Source organism: Chlamydomonas reinhardtii, chromosome 6 (genome assembly GCF_000002595.2).
Source record: "Chlamydomonas reinhardtii strain CC-503 cw92 mt+ chromosome 6, whole genome shotgun sequence".
Taxonomy (NCBI): Eukaryota; Viridiplantae; Chlorophyta; class Chlorophyceae; order Chlamydomonadales; family Chlamydomonadaceae; genus Chlamydomonas; species Chlamydomonas reinhardtii.
Genome location: NC_057009.1, coordinates 376445 through 395358, shown reverse-complemented (window position 1 = coordinate 395358; position 18914 = coordinate 376445). Strand labels below are relative to the sequence as shown.

Below are 18914 nucleotides of genomic sequence, written 5' to 3'. Positions count from 1 at the left end.
AGCCTGCGGGTGGGCCGTGCAATTGTCCATTTGCCGATTGAGGTCCTCACTTACAACTTGAATTTGCTAGTCGACATCGAAACCAGTATTCGATGCATTATCGATTTTAAGCTGCAGACAAGCGCTGCTGTCAACGGCTGCCAAATGAATGCAGAACTGGACCCACGCTGAAGGACACTTGTGTTGCAGAAATGTCACAGGCACTTGCTGTGGTGCCGGTCGGCGCCCAGGAGCACCCAGCAGCGACCAGTGCAGATGGCGCAGCTCTGGAGCGTCACCAGCCGAAGGCGATCAAGAGGTAAGTGCGTTATGGGCACGAAACACACTCAGACGCTCATGGATTAAGCTGCTGCGTTACTGCGGGAGGTCATGGTCCCCGGAGGGATTCCACGCCAGGTTTTGGCCAAGGGGGGGGGGGCTGAACCCCGTGTCCCGCCACCCAGTCACCAAATTGGCCCCCTTGAACCGTTGCATTGGCGCCACGCAGCCGCGTACTGGACCATGTCGGCCCGTACCTTCGGTTAATGCAAGTAAGTGCTTCGAAACCTTGGTTGCCTAAAGCATGTTAGGAAAGGGTACCACACTACCACCTCGGGCCCAGAAAACTCGCCCCCCCCCCTGGATGGCTGCCCGCCGTCCACACAGCTATGTGCATGACTTCTAGCCAAGCCTCAGCACGCCAGAGCCCCACCGTAGCTCAACACCAGGCATCTCGTTGAGGTCTTCTGCCCTACGGGTGCTCAGACGGCTGCAAGGGTGTCTAGTGACCGGCAGTGCCTGGCCATCACCGTGCGCTGTGGGCTTCATGAATCCCTGCAGGCGCGGCTGGCGTCGCCGCACGTGAGTCATGCAACGGCACTGCAGCCTGTGTTCGCCAGCAGTCTGGAGGTGAGAGCGGTGGCGGCGGTCCCCTTCGGTTACAGCAGCCAGGGAAGAACCTTGCAGGCCTCAAGAAGGGGCCTGCGGTGGGGATTGGGTGGCCTTGGCTAGCTGGCCTTGGCTAGCATCCAAACAGCCGCCTGCGCCTTGCAGCGTTCCTGTCCGACTCTCTCTGGCCATTGACCGCCCGACGCTGCTGCCGCCGCAGCTTCTGCCCCCCTGCGCCTACCCGGAGCTTCCTGCCAGCAGTGTCGGAACCAAGTTCGTAACCACGTCCTTCTTCAGGGTGAGGGGAGCTTCTTTGGGTGGGGTGGGCAAGTGGGGCATAGGTGGGGTGACATGTCATTCGGCAAGCCACAGAGATCGGAAGGGAAGGGGTGCAAGGCACTGGCGTGTGTCGAGAGTGCGCACAGCACGAGCACCTGTATGCTTCCGTATTTACCGTTATTGCAACGCGCATTCGCCTAGTCATCCGTTTTTGGGTGGGGCTTTGATGTGCCAGCCGTGTTGGCAGGACCTTAGGCCCCACAGCTACAGTGCCGCAACAGCTGCAGCATTGCTCATCCTTGAGCGGCGTCGGTGCCGCTTGTTCTGTCATGCCCAGCGTTGGCCAGTGAGTCTTCGGCCTGGCTCAGAATTCAACCAGCGCATGGGCCTCCGCCCTGGCCTCCAACCCGCCGCAGCACCGCGCCGCCATCAACCACCTGCTGTACACGCCCGACGGGCGGCGGCTGCTGTGCGGCGGCAACAACGGCAACGTCAGTCTGTGGAATGGCACCAACTTTGAAAACGAGCTGGGGCCAGGAATCCAGGTGGGAGCGCAACCGTGCGGCGGCGGTACTTGGCGGCATGCTCGTTGACAGCGGGTACAGACACAGATAGAACCGTCCCCCTGGTCACTGGTGATCAATTGTACCACTGCCCAGAACCGCCATTGTCCAACTTGCCATGCCTGGCACCCGCTCCCTTCTCCCGCAGGCGCACGAGGCGTCCCCCATTCGCTGCATGGAGTTCTCCCACAGCGGCCTGTTCCTGCTGTCCTGCGACGACGCCGGACGCGTCAAGTTCAGCCGGCCCACGCTGGAGGTGCTGCAGGTGTACCAGGCGCACAAGGAGCCGTGCAGGGCCGTGACCTTCTCACCCACCGACTACAAGTTTGCCACAGGTGGGTGGGCGGGAATGGGAGGCTCTTGGCGCGTAGGAGAAGAGCGCATGGCTTGAGGCCTCTTGAGGCATTTCCCGCGTGCAAGGATATGGCGTCGCGCGCGCCCGCTAATTGTAACATTGTTGTGTGGGCCGTACGCTGTGGATGCAACTGCGGGCGCTGCGCAAGTGCTGCGACAGCCCTACACCAGCATCCATGCCCTGTCTCGTTGTGGCCCTGTATCGAGCGCGCTGTTCAGGACCCATCTGGCTGCCTCCCGCCCCCCGCATCACGTGTGGCGGCCCCGCAGGTTCTGACGACTCCACGGTGCGGGTGTTCGACACCTTCCGGGGCCAGGAGTGCGCCATGACGGGTGCGTGCGGGGGTCAAGCCCGGGGCGCGGTGGCTGTCATTGTGCAACAGACAGCGGCCACATGCGCTCGCGGCTGCCCAGTGGAATGAGGGGTTAGCATGAGCGGCGGGGCAGAGTGCATACTGGCTTGCTCCAGTCTGACGCCCAGGAACCGCGAGCGCCCGAGCCAGGGCTGCAGGGCCAAGGTGGACGGCGAGACATGAGGATGGCTATACGGGGTCGGGGTTGCCGTCCATGGAGAACAGAGTGTTCATACCAACTATGAAGAGCCGACGCCCGGCAGGAAGAGGGGGAACTTGAGAGGCAGAACAGAAGATAGTAGGCCCAGCGCGAGACAAGCCTCAGTGACAAACGACAGACAGAGACAAAACAAGAATGTGGGCTAATAGTTACGGGTAGGCCGGCATGGCAATGCATTGGGGGACGGTTGAGGGGTACGTGTGAACCTGCGAATACAAACGAACGCGCACAAGGTCGCGTGTGGGCCGCGAACGGCTCCCCACTCCGGTGCCGGACGGGGCGCCCCACAGTGCGGGCGTCCGGCGAGGCGGGTCTAGGCGGGTGTGTTATGTCTTCACCATCGCAATCCTCAAAGTTGCTAACTTGTTGTCAAACATGCATGAGTGCCGCGTGTGGTCCCCAAGCCCATGGACGCCCGCATATTGTCCGGAGCCTCGACGCGGGCACCCTAGTTGAAGCGCTCCCACCCGCTGCGGGCCGTGTACAGGCCACGGCGGAGACGTGAGGTGGGTGGACTGGCACCCCACCAAGGGGGTCATCGCCAGCTGCAGCAAGGACGCCTGCGTCAAGCTGTGGGACCCTCGCGCCGCCGCCGCCGGCTGTCTGTCAACTCTGCACGGCCACAAGAACGGCGTGTTCCAGGCACGTGTGCGGGGGCGGGGGCGGGGGGACGGGGGGCGGAAGGGTCCGGGGGCAGCGGCGTGGGGCAGCAGGCAGAGGCATGCGGCCGGCAAGCAGGGATTTGCATTCTCGGGCATCAACATCGCATGCTCGCAACTGAACACTATCTGAGATCACTGGCGCCGTGCCAGAAGGTGCAGCATGCAGCGATTGCAGTACGGTAAAGCAGGCATCATATACGGGTGGTATGTGCCCCTTGCCTGCCGTGCACCTCTTTTCTCCTGCAACCACCCCGCCTTTCATGTACGGCTACCCCCCCCCCCATCTATGCGTTGGACGGCTACCCCCCTGCGCGCTGCGCAGGTCAAGTGGAACCGCAACGGCCACTGGCTGCTGAGCTGCAGCCGCGACCAGCTGGTGAAGCTGTACGACGTGCGCATGCTCAAGGAGGTGGCCAGCTTCGCGGGGCACGGCCGAGACGTGGCGTGTGTGGCCTGGCACCCGCAGCACGAGGAGCTGTTTGTGTCGGGAGCAGGTGCGGGGGCGGGTGCAGGGTGCCGGTGCGCACCACTGGCGCGGCCGTAGACCGGGTGGCAGCGGCACAGATCCACATGCAGGCATGAACACTGTAGTAAACGCGACCGGCCACAACGCCGCCTTACGGGTCGGAAGCGTGGGTCCGGAGTGCAGTAGCACAAAACCATCCTACCGTATGTGCTTATGTGCCAGAGCCCTGTCTTCTCCTTTCTGCGGCGCAGCTGCCACACGCCAGCCCGCCCCCTCCCCCGCCTCCTCCCCCTCGCCCCGCAGGTGACGGCAGCCTCATGATGTGGCTGGCCAGCCGCCCGGACGCGCAGGGCTGCCTGCCCGCGGCGCACGAGGCGGCGGTGTGGTCGGCGGCCTGGCACCCGCTGGGTCACGTGCTGGCCTCAGGTGGGTGCGGGCGGGGGCGGGCGGCTGGCAGGGCGAGGGCGGGGGCTGCGGGGGATCTCGCGGTGTGCAGGCTGGAGGCCACGCCGTACGGCAACTCAGAGACCGCAGCTAGGACAGCCGACACCAGCAGTCATTCCGCTGTGTGCCGAGCTGCTGCCACCTCGTTGAGGCAGGGCGCACGTGGGAGTGTCTGATTAACATGACGGATTTCGGTCAACCCAAGCGGAGTGGCACAAGAGTCATGACTGAAGGTCCCTGCGTGCGCAAATGGGTTGCGATTGCATCATTGCAAGAAGCGCGGGTTTGCGGTGTGAACAAAAGACCACGTATGGGCACGCTCGTACATCTCCTCGAACCGGCGCAAGGTCCGTGTTGCCCCCCCCCCCGGCCAACACGTGCACACCTGCGTGCAGCTGGCGGTGACAACAAGTGCCAGTTCTGGTGTCGCAAGCGTCCGGGCGACATCTTTGCAGACGTCTTCGACGCCGGCTCGGCGGCGGCTGCACCAGGCGGCACGCCGGCGGCGGTGGCAGCAGCGGCGGCGGCAGGGGCGGCAGGAGGCCTGGGCGACGGCGGCGGGGTGGCAGGCGGCGGCGGTGGTGGCATGTTCGGCCTGGGCGCGGGTGCGGGCCTGCTGGGGCCTGGCGCGGGAGGTGCCGCGGGCGCCGCGCCTGGCCTGTTCGGCGGCCCGCTGCAGGGCGGACCTGCGGGCACACCCGCGTATGGGGTGGGGGCGGCGGGTGGGACTGGCGCGGCGGCGGCGCGGCCCAACGTCATCCCTGGCATTGGGGCGGCCCTGGAGGGACTGACCACGGCCAACCTACAGGTGCGGCTGCGGCTGTGACCAGGTCTCGACGGGGCGACTTGAGTGACAGGGCTGAGCAGGCCGTGTGCCAGGGGGGGGGGATGTGCAGAGGGCTGCAAGGCAGCACGGGCTGGGATGCGGGCAGGTGCACTGAAAAACAGGTTAGCTCGGCGATTACTTCGCGTCGTCGAATGAGGCATGTCCTGAACCGCTTCCCTCGTACCGCTGCGACCCCTTACCTCTCGCTTGCGACGTCACGCATGAGTACCGTCGTCATTATAAACGGTTACCGTATTCAGATTGCCATGTGAGCGTCGCGCGCTTCTTACTGAGAGTGTTGTCAACCCCACCCACCCACACTCCTCCCCAGGGCCTGATGGCGGCCATCCATGTGGGCGGTGGTGGCGGCGGGGCGGCAGCTGCAACCGGGGGGAGCACCACCACTGCAGGCCGCGGTAAACGTGGCCGCGAGGACTTGCCGCCGCCGCGACCGGCCCCGAACCGTTACTTCGGAGGAGGCGGAGGAGGCGCCGAGAGCGAGAGGGACAGGGAGAGGGAGCACAGCCGTGGAGACCGGGACAGGGATTGGGAGCGGGGGGCTGCAAAGCTCGCGCGGATGGACCCGGGCATGCTGGCGGACCGGGGTGAGCGTGGTGACAGGGGCGGGCCCCCCATGCACATGCAGCAGATGATGGGGCGGCCAGGCTTTGCCCCAGAGCCCGGCTTCGGCCGCGGCCCGCCTCATGCGGGGCTGCCTGGGCCTCCCCACCACCTAGCTCCCGGCGGCTGGCGACAGGGCCCACCGGGGGGCCCAGGCGGGGGGCCGCCGCGGCCGGGCTTCAACGAGCCGGGACTCGGGCCCGGGCCAGGGGCTGGGGGGCCACGGGGCGGCATGCCACCCATGGAGCCCAGAGGAGGGCCGGGCCCTGGGCCAGGCGGCTTCCCGGGGAGAGGTCACCCTCACCCACGCGGTTTTGCGGGTGCACCCCCGCACCGCGGCGGTCAAAGCGGCCCCGGCTTTGGACCGCCGGGCGGGTTTGGGGGTCCGCCGGGGCCGGGGCCAGATGGGCCCTATGGCCCGCCGCCGGGGGGCATGGGCCCTGGTCCGGGTCGGGGACCACCGCCCCCAGCGCTGCGGGGAGGTGGACCAGGCAGGGGAAGAGGGAGAGGGAGGCCGCCGCCGGGTTTCCGCTAGGTGGTGCGCTAGGTTGAGGTGTAGACTGACTGCACGTCCAGGTTAGGCAATAGGTGAGATGGGCGTGGCCCACGTGCTGCGTGCATGGAGGTAATGTGGATGCTCCGGTCGGGAAGCACTTGACAGGACAGTATACAAGTCCAGAGTTTGAAGTTTGACAAGGGTACAGCAGCCGCGCCTGACTGCGGCGGGGGGTTGCGGATGTAACATGATATCGCGCGTGCCTCAGACGTTCACCTGTTTTTACGGCCGGGTGGGGTGTGGGGAGGACGTGGGCGGCCTGGGGCGTCAGCGGGGACGGTGGGGACGCGGGCGTCGAACAGTGGGACACGATGCCCCCTGTTCCCTGGGCCCCCCGTCCACTTACAGTGCCCTCCTACGCTTTGTCTCCCTCCTCTTGGGCAATCCGCGTCTTGCCAGCTGCCATTCCCGCCGGTGCACCGTGGAATACGTCGCGGGGGCCGTTCTATCTGTCCACACATCGCCCGTTGTTCATGGCCCGCTGTGCCTTGCTTCATGTCATGTTTGCGAAAGTCCGGTTGGAGATCATTTCCGGTACGTTTACCTCCGCTGAACCGGACCTTACATGGTCTATTGGCAACGGGCAGATGGGAGAATGATGGAAATGGGGAATTAAGATGCAGGCGTCACTGCGCTAGTGCGCACGTGCTCCAGCCTTGGTCCCGCACCCCCGCCACACAAACGACCCAGAAGTGTGCAGTGCCCCCCCCGGCTACAATCCTTGGTGCGTCCGTATGTCGTCGCTAGTGCGTGAACACGACATCCTCAGTGCTCACACACGCCATCCTACTGCCGCCCGGGGACTGCGTCAAGACCACAGGCCCACACGCCCCGCATCAGGAGGGCTCGCCATGGGAATGAATGCTGATGAGGCGGAAGACGTGCATGCAAGTCGTTGCAACCTGACAGGCTGGCACCCGGAGCGATGAGGAATGCGAATCAGCAAACTGCCAGCAAGCCAGCACCCCAGCGGCGTTTCGGCACCAGCCGCGCGCGCACTCATACCGTGTCTAAGTGTTGAACGCTAGTGCCCGGGACTGCCACCCTGTTCCCTGTCCCATCGCTCTCAGCAACCCTTCAGACTACACATGCGTAAGTGGCGGACCGTACGACCTACGTTAATGAGGCATGGCGTCTGCCACGGTACACGCGCTGACCGCCAACCGGTAACCAGGCCGTCTTCCTGAAGTTACTTGGCACCCACCGCCATCTACACAGCGAAGACACAAGACCCTGATCCAGGGACTAATACGTAGTAGGCATGCTCTAAACACCCAAACTACCCTGGATGAGCCAATCCTGGCAGAATGTACAGATTTGAAGGAAGCAAAAGCACTGCTCCGCCCTTGGCCAACACGCAAACCACACGCATGCGCTGCGGGCGTGGGCTGCACCCTGCCGCCGGCACGAGGGTCCCTGCTCACGTGCAGCCCACTGCAATCAAGCCGACGCACCGGCCACCGCCGCCGACGCCGTGCTACCGTCCTGCACCAATGAGGTGAGGCGCCGCCGCTTGCAGCGCCGGTTCACCTTGCTGGGGTCCATGGCTGCCGCCGTCGCGCCGGCTGTTACCGCCATGGTAGCCGTACCGGCTATGGCGGCTGTGGAGTCGTCCACTGACAGCGACACGGACGCGTTATCGAAAGCAGCGGCCGCAGCCGCCTCCTCCGCGGCCTCGCGCGCCCGCTCGACCGCCTCCTCCGCCTCCGCCCGCGCCTTGGCTGCCTCCGCAGTGGTCAGCACGGTGGCGGGCTTCCACACGCTCCACTCGCCCGCGGCCACGCCTGCAGGTGGGCGGGGGCCAGTGCGGTTGCACGCACACACATCGCCCGCTAAACAATGCCACACTGGCCACCGCAGGACCCCAGGCAGGCAAGACACTTGCTGCTCGCTAGGAGCAACCCCATACTCCACAGCGCCTAGTTGCCGACGGCCAGCCCGCCTCGCACGCCGCCCCAGCGCTGACGCCACCTGCTTGCCCACGCCCTCACCGTTGCGGCGGCCGGACCCGGGCTTGGTGACTGGGCCCAGCTCGTTCATGACCACATTGGCTCCGCCCAGCTTCTTCAGGTAGATCTGTATGGCGCTGCTGAGCACCGTGTTGGCCAGGTAGTAGAGCGACAGGCCGGCGGGCACGTTGAGCGAGAACCAGCCCACCATCAGCGGCAGGAACACCAGCTGCAGCGACAAAAGGAGCCGAGGGAGGGACAGGGCCGGGTGGTGAGGCACATGGAAAACACGCAGGCAGCTGGAGACTGGTAGCTCAACTGGCCAGGGTAGGGCATGCCAATAAAGGAGCGCGTATCCCTACTGTCTCGTCGGCGGCAGGCGTTAGGCGTCGTTGACGGTACAAATCCAATTGCAAGTCCGCATCCCGCGGTGGTTTAGTGACCGCTGGTGTCAACCACGCGCAGCCGCGCCCCCAACGTCACCAGGATATGCCGCCGAGTCCTAACCACCTGCCCGCATTCTCTTCTGTCGCCACCACATTCACGCTGCACACCAATTGGCCCCAGTTTGCTTGGCTGCAGCCCCTGTCCCAGCCCTCCTGCCCTGTGCCCGATAGGGTTCTCAGTGCCAGGCCCTCCGCCCCACATGCAAACGTTGTGCCTCACCAGAGCGCGCTGCGTGTTTGCATTTTCGTCCTTGGGGTCAATGGGCGGCGACGTGACAGAGCTGGACGCATACTGCACCGCCACCAGCAGCAGCGGCAGGGTCAGGTACGCCGCAGCGTCCTCCCAGCCGATGGGCGGGGCGCCGTCCGGCCCCAGCGGCCACAGCCACGAGGTGCCCAGACCCGACTGCCGCATGGCCATAGTGGTGGGGCCTGAGGGAGAGGACAAGACGGAGGGAGGAGGGTGCGGCGCGATGTGCCGTCACGTGTCAAGTCAAACAGAGGGGCGGAAACAGCCACGTCCCAGCAAGCCGCGCGGCGCTGAGGCACCAGCATGCACGCCAGGCAATGGCGGTTAGGAGGTCTGTGTGCCGCAGCAACTGCTTTAGATCGTGCGCATGCAAACCTACACACTGAAACGCAACTGCGTCCCACCCACGCACCCGCCAGTGAGGGCACAAAGTAGAAGCCTTGCGTGTCCAGCAGCCCGTCATTGGCCACGTTGGTAAGCGAAGAGAACAGGCCGATGAAGATGGGGATGGTGGCCAGTGTTGGCAGGCAGCCGGCCAGGGGGTTGACTCCGGCCTGCTCGTACAGCACTGACGTCTCCTTCTGGATCTTGTCCTTGTCCTCGCCGAAACGGTCCTTGATCAGGTCGATGCGCGGCTTCAGCGCCTGCACAGCCATGGCGCTCTCCACCTGCAGGGAACGGGCGGGCGGGGCGGTTGATAGGGAGCGAGGATCGCGTCGTGTCGCGGGCGGACATTTGGCTATTGGGCCAGGATAGGCTTCCGAGACCTAGCGCGCTGTCTGACCATGGTGTTAAGGCACAGAGGCAACAATCACAAAAGCGAAAGCATATGACGCGACACTCGTGATGCATGTCGGCTGCTGACCACGAGCGGTCAAACTGTGGTATGTACCGCACGCACACACGCAGGCACACCACCATGTGACCCCTTTATGACCCCTTTGACAACCCCGGTCTTCAGCCACGATACTCCTTACGCACCTGCTGCTTGGTAAGCGGGTACGTGAGCAGCTTCACTATGAGCGTGAGCAGGATGATTGAGTAACCGTAGGAGTAGGGCACGTGCAGCTTGTCCAGCCCCTCCTGCAGCGCGTACAGCACCTGCTCCAGCGCGTCAGCCACCGGCGCCACCCAGCCTCCCGCCCGCTGTGGTGCCGCACCAGCGGCACTGTCCACGGCAGTGGGCATGACGGCTGCGGCAGCGGTCGAGGCCGAGGCGTCGGCCAGCACGTACATGGCACCCAGCCGGTGCAGGGCATCACCCAAGACTTCGGGAAGGTCAGAAGGCACTGGCGAGATGGCGCTGGAGGCCGCTAACGTCGGCTGATCTGGCAGCAGGCTGGCCGCGCACCGTAGCTGTAAGGTCCGCGTGCGACGTTGGGCATGCAATCTCCTGTGTTTGGCAGCAAGGCACGCGAAACATCACCACCGGCAAGCATGGCAGGGGCGGGCACGCAGGAGACACAACAGGTGACCTGGGTCCCTCCCAGGCTGCAGTACTCTTACCCCATAAACATTCTCGACGGGAAGTTGCCAGCCGAGAGGCTGGCAGAGCATCGCGCCAGGCACATGGAGCTCGACATAACGAATCCAGCACTGGTCTCTAGATCTTTATGCAACGATGCCACCAAAGAAGCAATTATTACTGCATTTGGATGAGCACGGCGTGCATTCTTGACAGTCGAGCAAACGCCCCAATGGAAGCCCAGTTGGAAGCCTAAATGCTTTTGAAGAAAAGGTCAGTACTATTTCGTTTGTGTAGTCTCTCAGTGAACGAACGATGGCTGACTGTGCTTTGGCACCGGTCGGGATCTACATGCTCACAGGCTGCGCAGCATGAGATCCCATGCTGGCGCAGCGCGTGCCGGCCGGCCCGGCGCCCAGCGGCCAGGCGCCCAGCGACGCCCAGCATGAAAGCCATCTAAACCGCATAACACCTCCGGCCACGTCCTATCTGCGACATTGAACAGCTCAATCCTGCTCACACGCGCTTCCCAGATACGGTTCGGCGCTCCCATGTCAGCGATACCGAGCAACCACCATGGACCCAGCCTCTTTTGTCCAGCGCTTGTACGCACTCAGACGACGAAGGTTGACCATTGACTGCAGCATATAGTCACGTGTTAACCAAAGCCCACACAACTGACTGCAGTCTGTCAACGAGTATACATCCTTTGTCAGCCACGCCAGGGGACCCCTAGACCTTGCCATGGACCACGCCACCGCGCATGGTGCGGTGGCTGCATGTGTGCACTAACGTGGCCGTCTACCCGTTGCTAGTATAGTGCATTCCTGGCCATCCAAATAGCGGCAACACCCAAACAACGGCAGCTCAGTGGCTCACTCATTCTTTCCAAGGACTACCCCATGCAAACTGCGCCCAGAGCTTGCACCAACTGCCGTATCCAAACCTCCAATAGAGGGGCGTTCTAGGCCTATAGTTTGTTGGCGTGGTCCAGGAACGCAGCATGCACACGACAAGCCATCTTGAAACCAATCGGCAAGCAACCAGGCGCACGAATTCACAGCACGCAACGAACACCGGTAACAATACACGGGCATGGAGGCTGCGGGACTGAGCCGTCCTACAGCATGTCGCCGCATGCCACAACCTACACATTAACCAGCTTTGAGTGGCCAAAATTAGTTATTCCTCTGGGCAGCAACAAGCAAAGGCATCAGCCGACACGCAAGAGGCGCAACAGTCCCTAACTCAAGGCTGAATACAAGATGGCAAAACACATGTGCCTGAATCGGTGCCTGTCACTCAATCCTGGCTCACTGCGGAGCGGAAGAGCTTCACTGCGACGACGATCAGCGCCACGTCCAGCACCGCGAACAAAAGGGTGGCCAGGCGCCGGTTGGCCAGCAGCGCATCCAGCGCCCCCTCGAAGCTGCCTACGGGAGCCAGGGAGCAAGCAGCTGGGAGGTGAGGGGAGCAGTGTGACGGCGGCCAGGTTGATGGGGAAGCACAGTTCGACTACTGTTCATCCACTTGTCAGCTACGTACGAATGCCCACCGGGCAGGGCTGCCTACGGGAGTGGTCGTGTGCATTGCCAGTGCTAGAGGCTCACTGTGCGGCTGTTGTCAGTGTTCCTGGCCCCGTCGGTGCAAGCAACCCCCATCTCTGGGCGCATGTAGCACAACACACTACAGAGCCGTACACAGCATCCGTGGAGAGTAGGGCCCCAGGAACGGGAACCCATCTGCAGTCACTGAGGTGCCAGCGGCACGACACACCTGCACGCTCCTCGCCCAGGGCTCGCCGGAGTTGGTTCAGAGTGCCCTCGCCAAGCACATCTTTTGCCGTCATTTTCTCTCCCTTCATCGTATCTACAAGTGCAGCTTTGGCCAGCTCGCCGACGTCGGGCGCCTCGTTGGGCGCCGTCCTGTCCGTGCCATCAGGTTTTGAAGACGCCTGCAACCTGACGCCCAACCGTGCCTTGACACAGGGCAACACTAGCAATGTGGTGCTAAATTTGGAAACGGGCCGGCTGACAACAACTTGTCTCGCGGTGAACGCGTTCATTGTGTGTTGTTGTGATAATCGGTGAGGGCAGTTATGATAAATGGTTTGTCTTCTAGTGTAAACGGCACAACTTCTGTAATGCCGTGGAGCTTGGCTTGCTTGTGAAGGCGATGCGGTGGGGCCAGATGAGACTATGGAAACATTTTGAGCCCTTGTTGGTCAAAGCTCTTGCGCATTGTAGTTTCAGTTAGTGCACACGATAATCATTGCTTGTGCGGCCACCCAATCACTCCCCAGCAGGCCGTCTCCGCCCAAGCGCGGGAAACTGCCTCGACCAAAGCAGCCTTTGAAGCAGCAACTTTCATTTTTTCTCAACAGCACACTGTGTACACCAGATATTTCTTACCGGGCTTTTAGAGCTGGGGTCTACAGCTCGAAACAGGTCGTTCTTCAGTCGCAACACCGCACCCGCAGCGGAAGGTTGCAATAACAGCAGCAATGAGCACGCAGCCATGGGTTGAGAAATAGTGAGTGACTGCCACCAGACCATTGTCGCCTGCAACACGTTTTGGACCGGGCGGGTTCGTCATGTACCCCTCGCTGCTGCCCACACCGCAGCCGCCCCAAGAACGTCAGCGAGGTCGCCTATCAGGAAGAAGTGGTCAACACGTTGACACGGGCGCTGGAGACTGCGAACGTGAGGACAGGGATGGACTTGACGGGGGCCTTGCCTACGCCTGGTAGGGGTGCACAGTGCTTCTGACCATGCGAACTCCTCGTGACGCCCATGTGGGGATCGTTGCACTTGCAGTTGCCCCATCTGCTGTTCTATGGGCCGCCGGGCACGGGAAAGACCTCGACGGCGCTTGCCATTGCGCGACAACTGTACGGGTGAGTACTGGGGCGAGGCTACACACCAGTGCGCACAGGGTTGCGCAACCCATGCGTGCCTCAATACAGCGACCCAGCACTCGTACTTGCGCGCCCGCTATCCCGCTCTCGGTGGTAACTCATTCCATTGTGCTGCCGTGCGGCCTGCGCCGCCTCAGAGTACTCCGTTAGTCCGTGGCACTGCTAGGCAGATTGCGTCAAAAGTGTGTTTATTTATTGCTGACTGGGCTTGGCTCTGCGCGCTGTCAAGCACATGCACCTCTCCTCGCCCTCATATTATGTTATGTCTGCCATTCTCATTTCCCCCATGCTCCCATCAGACCCGAACTAATGAAGTCACGTGTGCTGGAGCTGAACGCCAGTGATGAGCGCGGCATCCACGTGGTGCGGGAAAAGGTCAAGGCCTTCGCCGCCACAGCGGTAGGCGCGCCAGTGCCAGGCTACCCCTGCCCGCCCTACAAGCTGCTTATCTTGGATGAGGCGGACTCCATGACGCAGGTGAGCCGATGCGCTGTCTGTGCCGGTCAGGGCGCTCTTGCGAGCCTCTGCCGAACGGCTGTTTCAATCTCCGAAATGGGCGCGTGCACAGCGCATCCGCAGTGCAAGTTGATAGGTGATGCTTCGCACACAGCCGATCACCTGTACGGTTGCAGCCGGCGCCTGCTTGCGCTGCTCAGGCTTGAGTCTCACAGCACCGCTGGACGCAGCACTGAGGGGCTGCAGCGCACTGGGCACACACCGCACGCGGGCGGGGACGGGGTCAGGAGTGTGGATACGTGTCCCTGCAGGCGCATGTGGGTCCTGTCTCACTTGTGGGTACAGATACTAGGTTGGTTGCGGGGACGCTTAAAGTCAAGGCCAGATGTATGGGGGCAGGTGGTTAAGAGCCTGGCAGCTTCGCCGGTCGGTGCTACATGAAGCACAGGCACATGCGGTGCCACTGTCATTTTTCTGAAGCATGCTCCAAAGGACGTAGGTTTGGATAGTGCAATGGGCCAGGGACTGGCTCTTGGTCAAAGGAGGCCGCATCCGCCTGTTGCGTTACCCCTGGCTGCCTGTCCGCATGCTCGCCACTGCGTGCAGGACGCCCAGAACGCGCTGCGGCGCACCATGGAGACGTACAGCCGTGTCACACGCTTTGTGTTCATCTGCAACTACGTGTCGCGCATCATCGAGCCGCTGGCCTCCCGCTGTGCCAAGTTCAGGTTCAAGCCGCTGCAGCCAGCCATCATGGCAGGTGGGCACTTCGCAGTGGCGCCGCTTGCGAACGGCTGTCTGGCCAAAACCCAAACTACCGTAGTGTGGATCAACCGGTGCATGTCTGGCACCCTGGAGGCAGGGGCCGCTGCAACCTTGTTGTTCCGTCGATACAGCGAGAGGCCCGTTCACCTGATTAGGGTTATGTGCGTGCGTGTGAGGTTTGTGCGCTTTGCCGCCGGCTTCAGTCGTGCCGATGTTGAGCTGTGCGAAGCCCGACGTAGCCCAGTCCCGCGAAAGACGCGACGTGAACAACCCTACGGCGCACCCGCCCACTCTGCGCCTGTTACAGCGCCTCGGCTGACAGCCCGCCCTTTCACTGACTACCTCGCAACACATCATGCAGTGCGCAATGCCCCTACGCTCCTCACCTTGCAATCGCCATAGTGCCATACTTTATGGCGTCGGACCCACCATCACTACACAATGACTCTTTACTTGTCGCCACATCTGCGTTACAGGCCGGATCGAGCACATCTGTGAGCGCGAGAGTGTGACGCTGGGTCCAGGGGCGCTGGATACGCTGTCAGCTGTGAGTGGCGGCGACCTGCGGCGGGCGATCAACACGCTGCAGAGTGCCGCGCGGCTGGGAGGTGGCCATGTAGACCGGTGGGTGACAACACGTTGTGATGAACACTGGCGCCGGTGGGCTGCGCAATGAGCACGGACTGCTGCAAGGGCTGTGTGTGCATGCACATGGGGTGTACAGGTGCACATGCCGCAGACTGGAAGCAGCAGCGCTGCACCTGTCGAAAGGCATGTTGAAAACCCAATCCGCTTGACATGCTCCTCGATACGTTGCCCACGGCTGTCCGTTCTACAGTTTTGTGTGTTGGTGTGGTTGATGGTGTAATGGCCCCTCACCACCACGTCTGTGCAGGGCTACACTGCTGGACGTGTCGGGTCAGGTGGCACCCGAGGTGGTGAGCAGCCTGGCCGCCGCCTGCAGAGCGACCGGCGCTGCGGGACGGTTCGGGGCGCTGCAGAAGCAGGTACAGAACATCATCGCGGAGGGCTACGCGGCACAGCAGGTGCTGCTGCAGCTGCAGGTGCGACTGGGATGATGCGCGCCTGAACTGCTTGCTGTTTCTTTGTACGTGGTGATATGAAGCTTTACGCACACAACATTGCACGGCGCGGATGCCATAGAGGAAAGGTATCCCTGAATATCGTGTGTGGGGCGGGGCGGCGACGGCCTGTGAACGTGTAGTTTCCTCTTACAGCCTTTCCCCGTACGCCCTGCGCAGGCTGAACTGCTGTCGGGCGCTGACGGTGGGTCCGACCTGCGGCTGTGCGGTGCGCTGGAGGCTCTGGCGGGCGCCGACTACAGCCTGGTGGTGGGCGCGGACGAGGCGCTGCAGCTGCTCAACGTGACGGGGCAGGTGCACGCGGCACTGGCAGCGGCGTAGGCACTGGTTCTGGAGGCGGCGCGTGGGGGCGACTGCGCAGCAGCGGCCGTTAGGGCCCACTGGTGGCAGCAGCCCACAGGGTACGCTTGAACACGCCGGGGGGGACTCCTCGAAGCAGAAGACTGGTAATGCGGTGGCGGTGCAGGGCGCAGGGAAGGGGCCGTGCTTTCAAGCGGAGGTTCGCTGGACCGGGGTGCTGGCCTGTCACCCCTTTAGTCACGACGCTTCTGGCCTCCCCGTACCATCTTACATAGCGTGACTACCGACGCCTCTGGACAGTGGCATGGGCAACGGTCTGGCTCGTCCAGGTCATGCAACTGCACGTGCACACAGGCGTTTCGAGGCAACCGCACGTGCACATGCGCCTAGCTATGCGGAACCGATGCAAATCGGCACTTAGATGGCCACCTGCCATTATGGTAATGGCATGGTCGAGGGCCCTGCAGAGGCGGCGCCGGACTCCGTAGTGGCGGCGGCGGCAGCGCGGGGCCTAACGGCGGCATATGCGGAGGGATCGGGAAAGGCCTCGAAGAGGAGAGCGTGGTGCGGCCCCAGGGGTCCCCTTGTGCGGCCCTGAAGCGGCGCCGTCATGCAGGTAGAGCCCGGCCGATCAGCAGACACGGACAGGTGTTTGTCAGGCACTGCAAGCGGCTGCGTGACATAGAGCTGACCGTATATATTTGGTATGCTGTAACTGGCTGTGCTCGACCGCGCGCGGCCGCTGGACTTACTGTGACCGCCTGCAAACACTTCTTGCGCACTCACGTGTGGCTTTAAATGGCTGAGTAACGACGCACTACCGGTATTGCGAGAAGCGTTGGCTGAGGTGTTGTTGCTACGTGCCTGTCTTGGGCCGGGAACAGTGGGCCTAGCTTTGGCGAGCGCCACGATGTACTTACCATGTTAGTCTTAAGCGTAGTGGGCGCAGGCTGCGGTGTGCAAACGCCGTCGGTTGGGGTCGCTCGCCGGTTCTTCGTGTCCAAGGCTGATAGGCAGCGCGTCAGGGTTTCAGGACAAAGGCAGAACAGCTGTCACAAGCACGACTCGTCAGCCGTACCGCACGTACCGCAAGCAAGTAAGCGTCAAGGCAGACCATCCAGATCACATTACACGTACATAGCGTGCACCAGCGTCCATCTGCTCGCCCTGAGCATGCAACAATGCAACTGCACACGCACTCCGGTGTATCGAATCAGTGCAAAGCCCTCAGGAGGTCCATGCAGCTGTGACCAGGGCGCATGACATATAGTCCTTTCTTCATTCAGCCACCACGCACACCACACACCTGCTCCACCGCACGTATGTCTGTGACGTTAAAAGAGGGACAATCTGAGTGTGCAAGCGCACAGAGGCCATCGAAGGCCCTCACAAATGCGTCCTGGCACGCGCCCATGAGCCTACAGATGCTCACCACAGGTATGCAGGTTCTGTGGTACGGACTGCGCACCCCAGCGTACAATGCATGCACCAGACTGCCCTACGTCATGCCCGGTTGACTACTCAAGCCACTGTGCGGCCCTATGTATCGTACCAGTCTCAGCCCTCGACACGCTGCCGCGCCTCTCGCCCCTTACTATCGTCCGGTGCCGATGCACGCTTACGAGATGGCACCACAGCCGCTGCTAGTACCCGTGGCCTTGCGCCGCGCGCCCACGTTTCCGTCCGCGCGACTGCGTCTCTCCCCGCCTCGAAGACTGACAACTCCTCCAGCGACAACTTGCTTTGAAGCTCCAGCATGTCCTCACCCGACACCGTGCTGAGGCCCTTGGAGACCAGCTCCCGGTAGCGCGTGGCGTATGTGCGGGACAGGAAGGCCGAGAGCGTCAAGTCCTGCATAAACTCGTTGCACTTATTGCCCACGTCGTAGAAGTAAGGTGCACGCCCCTTCAAGTTCATGCACTCCGCGCCAGCGTTAATCTTCCGGCGGTAGCGCTCGGAGTACAGTTCGGGCGCACCGAACGACGTCATGCCTCGCCGCGATAGCGCAGCTGCTAGCCATAGCGGCGCGTCCACCTTTGTCCCAGAATCTATGTCGTTGTTGGTCGAGCCAGGCTCTAGGACACGCGCCACGCCGAGGATTCCATACTTGAACTTCAGCGGCACTGTCGTCTCCTCGGCTAGAGCAGCATCTAAGTTCCAATAATCGGTCATAATTATACTTTAAATAATATAAATTGCAGGGCTAGCGAGGATTAGGTGCCTGTCAGGGTCGTCTTTCGTTCGACAGCTCACGCAGGTTTATCGCTTGAACCAAGTACATTGCGCTAGCTAATTGTGGCAAACTGTTGGCTAGCAGCCTTCCTTCAAGGGATCCTGTTGTCACATTTAAAGACCCAATGGGCGCTCACAATCGGATCCGAGTCAGAGTGTGTCGAGTGGCACACTGGCTGGGGGGGAGGCGGTTTCCCTTCGGGCCGGAGATGGTTCCCTCCTGACCTGGGTCCTGGGCACCCTTGCTTGGTGGGAATGTCCCTTCTTGTAATGTCGCACTCATACTGGCCTGGGTGCTGGGCACCCTTGCTTGGTCGGACTGTCCCTTCTTGTAACGTCGCATTCATGCTGGCATTTGTGCCAGGCTAGACCTGCCAGCTGGACGATGTGCGCATGCAAGCATGCAGCCACTGATGGGAAGCGGTGTTCGCAGCTGCTCCTGGCTGCCCCACTTACCGGCGCTGCCTGCGATGGTGGACATCTACCAGCGTGCCAGCAAGTCAGCTACGTCTCGGTACAGTAACTCCGACGTTATACCAGCCACGCAATCTTGCCTTGACGTTGCAAATTGAATGCTGGGTTCTGGGAATACGCTGCACACTACTGGACTACGCCAAGTCGCCAACCTGCCCCTTACCCTGTCCCATCGCACACATCGTTTCGTACCGTATCCCCCCTGGTGGATGTCCCCGAATCCCCTGCATAGCCCCTGCCCCAATCCTGGCTTTCTCAGGCGGCTCGATGTGTAGGTTTGCTGTTTGCTTTGTTGCCCGCTGTGCTTGTGCTGACAGCGGGATGCGGGACAAGGGGCGCGCACACA

The 18914-nt window shown here is 62.4% G+C and overlaps 5 protein-coding genes across 5 annotated transcripts; 2 read left to right on the top strand and 3 right to left on the bottom strand.

The window, feature by feature from the left end:
- Positions 1–83: 83 nt before the first annotated feature.
- On the top strand, positions 84–6409 carry CHLRE_06g251951v5 (uncharacterized protein). The gene is made up of 12 exons (XM_043062612.1): positions 84–298; positions 488–530; positions 820–888; positions 1088–1165; positions 1563–1691; positions 1858–2044; positions 2334–2396; positions 3124–3278; positions 3621–3792; positions 4068–4190; positions 4604–5016; positions 5366–6409. Exons 1-12 carry the CDS (start codon positions 192–194, stop codon positions 6188–6190), a joined length of 2364 nt encoding a protein of 787 aa, XP_042923318.1. The 5' UTR covers positions 84–191; the 3' UTR covers positions 6191–6409.
- A 351-nt stretch (positions 6410–6760) lies between these two features.
- CHLRE_06g251900v5 (uncharacterized protein) lies at positions 6761–10603 on the bottom strand. The gene is made up of 6 exons (XM_001696594.2): positions 10363–10603; positions 9838–10249; positions 9269–9524; positions 8827–9038; positions 8203–8389; positions 6761–7995 (listed from the first exon to the last, which is right to left on the bottom strand). Exons 2-6 carry the CDS (start codon positions 10090–10092, stop codon positions 7652–7654), a joined length of 1254 nt encoding a protein of 417 aa, XP_001696646.2. The 5' UTR covers positions 10093–10249; positions 10363–10603; the 3' UTR covers positions 6761–7651.
- A 51-nt stretch (positions 10604–10654) lies between these two features.
- CHLRE_06g251850v5 (uncharacterized protein) lies at positions 10655–12442 on the bottom strand. Its single transcript, XM_043062611.1, has 2 exons — positions 12098–12442; positions 10655–11754 (listed from the first exon to the last, which is right to left on the bottom strand). Exons 1-2 carry the CDS (start codon positions 12168–12170, stop codon positions 11624–11626), a joined length of 204 nt encoding a protein of 67 aa, XP_042923317.1. The 5' UTR covers positions 12171–12442; the 3' UTR covers positions 10655–11623.
- Positions 12443–12563: 121 nt separating this feature from the next.
- On the top strand, positions 12564–16801 carry CHLRE_06g251800v5 (uncharacterized protein). The gene is made up of 8 exons (XM_001696359.2): positions 12564–12853; positions 12945–13023; positions 13138–13217; positions 13538–13715; positions 14301–14454; positions 14936–15083; positions 15355–15523; positions 15722–16801. Exons 1-8 carry the CDS (start codon positions 12825–12827, stop codon positions 15881–15883), a joined length of 999 nt encoding a protein of 332 aa, XP_001696411.1. The 5' UTR covers positions 12564–12824; the 3' UTR covers positions 15884–16801.
- Positions 16802–16977: 176 nt separating this feature from the next.
- CHLRE_06g251750v5 (uncharacterized protein) lies at positions 16978–18213 on the bottom strand. Its single transcript, XM_001696596.2, has one exon. It carries the CDS (start codon positions 18032–18034, stop codon positions 17420–17422), a length of 615 nt encoding a protein of 204 aa, XP_001696648.1. The 5' UTR covers positions 18035–18213; the 3' UTR covers positions 16978–17419.
- Between the last annotated feature and the right edge of the window lie 701 nt (positions 18214–18914).